At 38.7% G+C, this 9,403-nt stretch overlaps 1 protein-coding gene across 1 annotated transcript; it reads right to left on the bottom strand.

Annotated features, from left to right (window-relative positions):
- Positions 1 to 1,323: 1,323 nt before the first annotated feature.
- LOC127689561 (tripartite motif-containing protein 43C-like) lies at positions 1,324 to 6,830 on the bottom strand. The gene is made up of 6 exons (XM_052189252.1): positions 6,423 to 6,830; positions 5,754 to 5,849; positions 4,775 to 5,008; positions 3,724 to 3,746; positions 3,029 to 3,120; positions 1,324 to 1,823 (listed from the first exon to the last, which is right to left on the bottom strand). Exons 1-6 carry the CDS (start codon positions 6,828 to 6,830, stop codon positions 1,324 to 1,326), a joined length of 1,353 nt encoding a protein of 450 aa, XP_052045212.1.
- Positions 6,831 to 9,403: the final 2,573 nt, after the last annotated feature.

Raw genomic sequence — 9,403 nt, forward strand, 5'->3', positions numbered from 1 at the left:
AAAACTGGGCACCTCACTTCCAGAAGATCCTGCTATACCACTCCTGGGCATATACCCAGAGGATTCTCCACCATGTAATAAGGATACATGCTCTACTTTGTTCATAGCAGCCCTATTTATAATTGCCAGATGTTGGAAAGAACCCAGGTATCCCTCAACAGAAGAGTGGATGCAAAAAATGTGGTATATCTACACAATGGAGTACTATTCAACCATTTGAAACAATGAATTCATGAAATTCTTAGGCAAATGGATGGAGCTAGAGAACATCATACTAAGTGAGGTAACCCAGACTCAAAAGGTGAATCATGGTATGCACTCACTAATAAGTGGATATTAACCTAGAAAACTGGAATACCCAAAACATAATCCACACATCAAATGAGGTACAAGAAGAAAGGAGGAGTGGCCCCTGGTTCTGGAAAGACTCAGTGAAGCAGTATTCGGCAAAACCAGAATGGGGAAGTGGGAAGGGGTGGGTGGGAGGACAGGGGAAGAGAAGGGGCTTACGGGACTTTCAGGGAGTGGGGGGGCTAGAAAAGGGGCAATCATTTGAAATGTAAATAAATTATATCGAATAAAAAAATTTAAAAAAACCAACTCCAAAAAAACCAAAAATAAATAAATAAATAAATAAATAAATAAATAAAAATAAATAAATAAAGTAAAAGTTCAAATTCTACAGTAGATTCTAGATTCTAATTAGCAATTCTTACAAATATGTAAAAATAAATGAAAAACACTAAACACTGTGAAAGTAAGTGTTCTGGGAGGAACATGTGGACCGCAGAAACAAAGCAAACAGTCACCCATCTTTTACATTTAATATCATTGTAATATTTGTCCTAGTTAGGGTTTTACTGCTTTCAACGGACCCCATGACCAAGGCAAGTCTTAAAAAGGACAATATTTAAATAGGGCTGGCTTACAGGTTCAGAGATTCAATCCATTATCATCAAAGTGGAAGCATAGCAACATCAAAGTGGGAGCAGGCGTCGTTCAGGCAGAACTGAGGATTCTTTTATTGTTGTTGTTGTTGGTTTATCTGAGACAGGATTTTTTTTCTGTGTAGCCCTGGCTGTCCTAGGAGAGCTGAGCATTCTACATCTTCATCTGAAGGCTGCTAGTGGAAGAATGGCTTCTAGTCAGCTAGGATGAGGGTCTTAAGGCCATAACCACAGTGACACACATATTTCAACATGGACACAACTTCTAATAATGCCATTCCCTGGGCCAAGCATATACAAACCATCACAATATTTAATCACAATAAACAGAGGACACATTATCATAGAAAAGCACTAGCATACTGGATATAGCTTCCTATGACCATTTGTAGACAGTACAGTAGTAAGGCCTGACAGTGCAATGGAAAGTTCCAGGGCAGTAGCTGTATATGAGAGAACTCTGGGTTACATCCAGGAAACTCACACATCCACCCTCACAATCAAGGAACACACCAACCCGACCAGTTGGTTTCTCTATGTGGTGATGAAATATTGGGCAGGTAGTGTGGAGACTGTAATGATCACCATCCATCAAACACACTAGAAGAAATGCTCCTTCAGATCCAATCTCAAAGTTTCTCTTCTTTAACCAGACATTGTCACAGACCCCTACAGCCCATTCCTTATAGTTCTTCAAATCCAGCTCCCAGTAATGTTTTCCAGTGGTAAAGCTCTCTGTTCCCCAGGAAGCACGATAGGATCTAGGCACAGCCAGAAATGTATGTCCATTGCAATATCTAGAGGTGAATCTTCTGACACCAAAAACTAAGCTTCTGTGGCAGTTGTATATGATCAAATTTTGAAAGAAAACTTTCACTGTAGGAAGAGACAAAATTTTAGTTAAGCAGGGTGGTGGTGGCACACTCCTTTATTCCCAGCACTTGGGAGGCAGAGGCAGCGAATTTCTGAGATTGAGGCCAGCCTGGTCTACAGAGTGTAATCCAGGACACCAAGGACCACACCTAGAAAAACCCTGTCTCAAAAAAAAAAAAGAACAACAAAACATCAAAAAAAGAAAGAAATTTTAGTTAAAACAAATATTTACATTTCTCAGGTGTGAGAGCGAGATCCCTAGAGATTTCCTGGGTTTTAAAAATAGAAAGTCTAACACTGGAAGGGTAGCTATAGCCCAGATAAATCAAAGTCAAGAAGTTCTACAAAGAAACAGAATGAGCACATAATGAAAACTGCTTTGAAAATCTATAGAAGCTGCAGAGGTAGAAGTCACAGCACAGAACTGCACAGTTCTCTCAGGGGCTTTAGTTACACCAGGCAAACAAACTGTGTGCAATGCAATGAGGACCCCCTGAATGCTGTACACCTGAGTCTCCATGAAAAGTTATTCCTATATCCTAGGTCATGATTGCTTTCATGTTATGGTTTTGATTTTCATCCCACTATGCAGATTTGTACCAAATATAAATCTAAGCATGCATTAGAAGTTGTTCCCTAGTAGCAATTGTCTGCATTTAATTAAAACCTGGTTGCTCTGATATTCTTTCCCTGTGATGTTACAATCCATATTTTGATTTCCAAGTGTGATTCAGACTGCCCCATATCTTATCAACTTGTTTTATTTTTATTGCCTGTGATATATGACTTTGTCTGTTTGGGTTTTGTATGTGTGTGTGCATGTGTGATCATTTCTGTAGATTCTTTTAGATAGGATTTCCTGCTATATACACTTGACTGGCATGGAACTCACTATGTCAATCTTTCTGGCCTCCAACTTTTGGGCTATCCTCCTGATTCCATGTTTTTAATACTGGGATTACAAGTTGGTGCCACTATATCTTGTGAATTTTTAATCTATGGAGTATAATAAACTTTATTTTCAGCCTGAATCATGTACATCATTAAATTGGTATTCATTAATCTTTGTAAAAAAAAATCTGCCTAAATATGATTACAATGTGGCTTAACAAGACATATATATTTTAGGGAATTAAAATATTCATTGTACAAAGGTCATCTCACTATTGAAGTGCACCTCTGGTCATTATATCAGTGCTGACACTCACCTTGGAAGTACTTGTACCTTGCAGTCAGCCCAGTATTAGGATGGGCACTGAGTTTTGGTTTCATTCTCTGCGTCAGCTGCACTAACTCACTCCTGCAAGGAGAAGACATTGATAGGCATGTGCTACAGATATCACCCCAGGGATGAGGAAAAATCTTCACTGGGAGCTAAGTATTAAAACCCTTGTCACATAACCTGACAACTGAAGTTCAATCTCAGGAACCCATGGTGTAAGGAGAGGACAAACTCCTGAGAGTGCTCCTGTGTCCTGCACACATGTGCACCCATACAGAACATTTTCTTATATTAAAGAAACCTCATGGTCAGGAGACATAGTGGTTTCCTCTTAGATGCTCTTTCTAAAACCCTTCCTGTTACCAACCTCTTTCCCATGCTTCCAGCCCCTTTCTTCTACTACCAGGAAAGTACAGCCCATGGGCCTCAATGATTAGGATTTGAAAATGACAAATTTTAGCTCAAGACCATTACATACACTCTTTACTAATAGGGAGAAAGAAAAGACACTGTCTGGTAATGCCAAACAGGCATCATATCCATGAACACAATCCCAAACCCATCATCCATAAACAACTAAGTATTTTCTATACAAAGTATATTTGTACATTCCTAAGAGGGCTTGTTCAGCTTTGTACCATAGTTCAGGGTATCCTGGCTTACACTGAGGATTAAACTCACCTGCTGAACAAGTCATCCAAATCCTGCAAACAAAACAAGAGAAGCTTAGATATCTGAAGGAACAGCCCACAATGTTGTTCTATATATACATAGTTTTTTTTAGAGATTTACTTATTCATTTTATGTATATGAGTACACTTTTCTCCCTACAGACACACCAGAAGGGGGCATCAGATCCCATTATAGATGGTTGTGAGCCACCATGTGGCTGCTGGGAATTGAACTCAAGATTGCTGGAAGATCAGTCAGTGCTCTTAACTGCTAATCCATCTCTCCAGCTCATAAAGTTTTATATCTTTATATATAAAAAAGTTTTATTTTCTTTACATAATTGTTAGTCATCACTACACTGATTCACCTTGCAAATGTATTTTCACATCCCAGGGTAATGCCAAAGAAGTGGATTAGCACAATGGAATGAATTCCTAATGAAATCAGGCTGTGAGAATATTTGGGAAGCATATGGGTAGGAGTTATACACTGCTTTGTAACACTCAGCTGTCTTCAAAGAGGACTTTCTTTGATCTTGTACTCAAGCATAGGAAACTTTCATTAAGGGTACTTCAAAACTGAGGCCTAACCCCTATATGGTGCCTCATATCTGTAATTTTAGAATTTTGGGTTTAGGTCTCAGGAATCCTGTGAATCTGAGGCCATTGTGCACCACAAAAGAAGAACATATATCAAATCCCCCATCTCCCAAAGAAAGCTCAAAAACACAGCTTTCAAACAGAACAAACTTATGGTAGACTACTTTAAAACTGTACTAGCATGCAAGAAGAGGTAAAATGGAGTGCTTGGTCACAAGAATCACTTAATTTGGGGTTTCAAAGCAAGCTACAAACACACACACACAAAAGAGATATTCAGTATGGAATCTGCTGACACAATGTCAACAAGCTTCTTTTTAGGATATTACAGAAATTATCTTTCCAGATTTTTCATAAAACCTGATAATAAGTACAGGGGATATAGAAATGGATCTCAGATGTAACAGTCACAGGTGTGGCCTCAGATAATAACACTGTTTCAAGCCCTCTTACATGCCTACCTGCAGCAGCAGCACCTCATATGGCTTCTGGGATGTTGCCTTCAGTTCCTGACACAATTCTATTAGTTGACTCCTCTTGTGGACCATCATGGCTTCATTTTCCCTGAGCGCCTCTAAAATAATACTGCTTTGATTTTTCATACATGCCATATATTGATTCACTTCTTCATTGAGGGGTGGATGTAATTTGCTATACTGTGTCCTGATCATTTCCCCCCGTAGGGTCACATCGTCCTGAAGGAAAAGGGACATCCTAGATCACATCTGGAGAGTATTTGATCCTCTCCACTGAATTCTTCTATGTTTAAATTCACCTACAGGATCCCATCAGGGCACTGCACACGCTGATTTACTGTTCCCACTTTTCAGAAAATGTAAATCATTTGATTTTATACATTTCTTCATTATTAATAGAGGAAACAAACAAACCCATCCTTTTCCCTTACCATTTTCATCTATTAAATGAGTGTCTGAGATATCTGGAAAAAAGATTTTGATTTATAATATGTTCATTCAAAAATGCAACTTTGGGCTGGGCAGTTGTAGCACATGCCTTTAATCCCAGCACTTGGGAGGCAGAGGCATGCAGATTTCTGAGTTTGAGGCCAGCCTGGTCTACAGAGTAAGTTCCAGGACTGCCAGGGCTACACAGAGAAACCCTGTCTCAAATAACCAAAAAAGAAAACAAAAAGAAAGGAAAAGAAAAAAAATGCAAGTTTGCACATACATAGCAACCAAAATTCCAAGTGGAGTCATAAAGTCTGATGTAATCTGCTAAACACTCAGAAATTCCCCCATTATTATCAAACTTTACTGCCACATGGCCAGGTTTTTTTCTGTGTTCAAAATTGGATTTTGCCTTTAAGAATTTACGGTTAACATAAAAGGATTTCCTAGCATCGCATCCCATATCTGATCCTCAAATTGTGAATGTCCAAGTTTGCGTCTGGTTGAATTTACACATCAGCTTCATACCCACCAACCAGTGAAAGATTGTTGTCCTCGCTTTATTTAGATTGTCTTGCTGTAATAGGATCTTCTTCAATAAAGATGCCATTTGCTTTTCAAGTTTCAGCTGTAATAAATAAATAAATGTCATCATTACTTAAATAATGAATTACCTGATGGACAAACTCTAGTACTGAACACAATTACTTTAGAAAGGGTAGAAGAAGGATCACAGTGCTGTTTCTTTTTATTTTTAGTAACTATGAAACTTTAAACTTCAGACCATAGAATTACAAAATACAACCACCCTGAGCTCAAGTAAAGTGATAGACTGCAATTGACGATTGTCTGGATAATTAGCATCCGACTGGGATCCCGGTTCTAAGCAGCTCATTCCAGTGTACTTTTGGGATTTTAGTCTTCTGTCATGAGCACTTTTTAAAGATGTAAATTTACCATGATTATAATTTTCAGTGATGTGAATATAATGAATCATGAAACTAGAAATGATATTTATACTTATGCACCTGGCTAGGAATGTTTACATTTTATAGTCAGTCATTCCTCATTCCCTGTTTAAAAAGTGACAAGATTTGGAGTACAATGGATTCTTCAGAATCAGGACACGCATCTTCCTGTGCTCTGCTAAGCCTCCCTCTCTCAAGCTCTCATCCATTTTTTTTTCAAAAATATTGCTTACCATTTGCATACAAGCACGCTCTCCAATAGTGCAGTGTGTGTGACCTCTGTGATCCTGTGAGTCAGAGCACAATTGGCAGAGGAAGGCCCTGCTCTCGCCACAGAATGTCATCTTTCTCTCCTTGTGGATCACGCACTTGTGTTCCTCAGAAATCAAATACTTCATGAGCCTGTTTTCTCTCACAGTGGATACCAGATTCTTCATAGTGTTGTTATTTATGAATGTCCAATGGGATGGTTGCCTACATATAGGGCAGAGGTCAGGGATTCTGAAGTCTTTTGAAGAAAGGATGAGACAGACCTTGCAGAAGGTATGGCCACACCTTAAGGAGACTGGAACCATAAAGATGCCCTGGCAAATGCAGCAGGTGAGTGTTTCCTGGGGGGTTTGCAAAATGTCTGACTCCATTTTTCTGAGGGGAAAAATAAGAATTATTATTATTGGACCAGAGAGGAGGAGCAAGAGACTAGACAAAATGTGATTCAACTTGTGATTAAATTCTGATTATGGCAATACAGACTTATTTTTTTCCCAAGAACTTTTCCCTACATATTGCCTGATGTGACACCATTCTAGAACTACCATCTACATTCCTCCTGAAGGCTTTGACCCACATTGTTATGTTTTTTTTTTTAATCAATGAGTCTAATTGTGGTTACTTACAGTAATATGAGTGAGGGGTTACAAGAGCAGAAACATCTCAAAGACAGCTTCTGTAATCACCAAATCCTACCACCAAATGAGAGACAGTTCAAAAAGCTGGAAACCTGGAGAACAATGTACATCCTGCAGGCAGGTCAACAGATCATTTTTTCTAGATGAGTCTATTGGTCTAAACCTCTTTGAGGAAGCTGAACTGGTTTCTGCTTCTTCCAGGAAGCTGGTTTACTCTTGGAGATTTCTTTGCAGCTCTGCTCCTCTGACAGTCTTCTTTGCAGCTTAGCTTATCTGAGAGTGACTCTAAGCAGACTTTACTATACACACTGGGATTGAACTGAATCTGATAAGTTTCAGGGACTTCCTGAAGCTATCTTGAATTCTTTGCCTTCTGTATTATTAAAGAGCTCTCCTGCAGAACAGGCTATTTCAGTCACTGAGGAAACTGCTACACAACAACAATCAACACCAAAAATCAACACAATGTCCACAATTAGCACACACATTTTGGTAATAACTTTAAATATCAGTGGCCTCAATTCTCCAATCAACAGACACAGGCTGAATGAATTGGTATGTTTTTAAAGGCCAGAGACAATCCTCTCCAATGTTATAGAGAAAAAAAATACCATATGGAGGAGTGATCCAAGTCCTTCTGTACCATAGGCTGGACTTTCACTGCAGGCATGTGAGTAAAACAGGTTCTGCATTTGTTGTCTATCCAAGTAAATGCACACTACTTCATGATTTCTCAACTAAACACTTTTGTTTGGTATCTGACTTTTACTTTCTTATTATTCAGATTCCACTGCCCCAACCCTTAAGTCTTCATGGGAAATATCACTCATTTCTCTTCTTTCTGCTACAAAATGCCTAAAAGAATAAGAATTTATATTGTCTCCTATTTCAAGGATATCATGGTGAGAAGAAATGGTGGGAGCTCAAGGCAGCTGCACTCATGACTTCCAAAATAAGGAAGCAAGAAGCAAAGGAAAGCTTGCTCCTCAGCTCCCCTTCCCCCTTTTTCTTCATTGGAGCCCTCAACCCATGGGCTGGAGGAATGATCTCACCAACACTTAGTGTAGTGTGGTCTTCCCAACTGAATGAATCTAATCCAATAGCTTTTCACAAATATATCAGGTCATTTCTATAGCAATCTTGCTTCTCTCAAGTTGAACACAAGGGAAATTATTTCTTTAAGATTTTTTTTTTATATTTTATGTATGTTGGTACAGTGTCACTGTCTTCAGATGCACCAGAAGAGGGCTTTGGATCCCGATTACAGATGGTTGTGGTTGCTGACAATTGAACTCAGGACTCTGGAAGAGCAGTCAGTGCTCCTAACTGCTGAGCTATCTCTCCATCCCAGGGCCAATTCTTTGTAGACACTTGTTTATTTCCCCAAAACAAAACTCCTGCCTTGAGTTTGTGGGAAGAAATCTTGAGGCATAAGTGAAGCTTTCATGTCTTTGTGAGACTTGGTTATCTAACCATAGGGTACATATTTCCAATCTCTTTTAATTTTCATATGTAGAAATAATCTCAGACCCAGCAGTGGTGGTGAACACCGTTAATCCCATCATTTGGGAGGCAGAGGCAGGCAATTTTGAGTTCAAGGCCAGCCTGGTCTAAGGATTGCATTCCAGGACATCCTGGACTACTTACACAGAGAAACCCTCTCTCGAAAAACCAAAACAAAAATAAAGAAAAGAAAAGAAAGAAATGTAACATAAATAAAGAAAAGAGAACAAAGAACAGAAAAGAAAGCTGGGCAGTGGTGGTGCACGCCTTTAATCCTAGTGCGTGGGAGCAGAGGCCGGCAGATTTCTGAGTTTGAGGCTAGTCTGCTCTAAGGCATGAGTTCCAGGACAGCCAGGGCTACCTGTCTGTCCTTGTCTTGAAAAAACAAAACAAAACAAAACAAAACAACGACAAAATAAAAAGGAAATGAAAATAAAAGGAAAGAAAGAAAGAAAGAAAGAAAGAAAGAAAGAAAGAAAGAAAGAAAGAAAGAAAGAAAGAAAGAAAAAGAATTTCAGTTTGATTGAGGCAAATTTTGACAAAATAATTAAGCTTCTGCAGTTAGACACAGATGGAATCAAATGGTTTTAGCTGGTGGTTTTGTGTATTTTAAAATCCACTACTAATATTATCAACAATTAGATTAGCAAAAACATTGGGATTTTAATGCTGCCTTCCTTAGTTTAGCTAAAGGTCATGTTTTCCTTTGGCATGCTTTTTTTTTTTTGTACATTAGATATTTCAGGACAAAACAAGAACACAGAGATAACCCAGATCAAACACAAAAATGAAAAAAAAAATTG

This window comes from Apodemus sylvaticus, chromosome 7 (assembly GCF_947179515.1).
Source record: "Apodemus sylvaticus chromosome 7, mApoSyl1.1, whole genome shotgun sequence".
NCBI lineage: Eukaryota > Metazoa > Chordata > Mammalia > Rodentia > Muridae > Apodemus > Apodemus sylvaticus.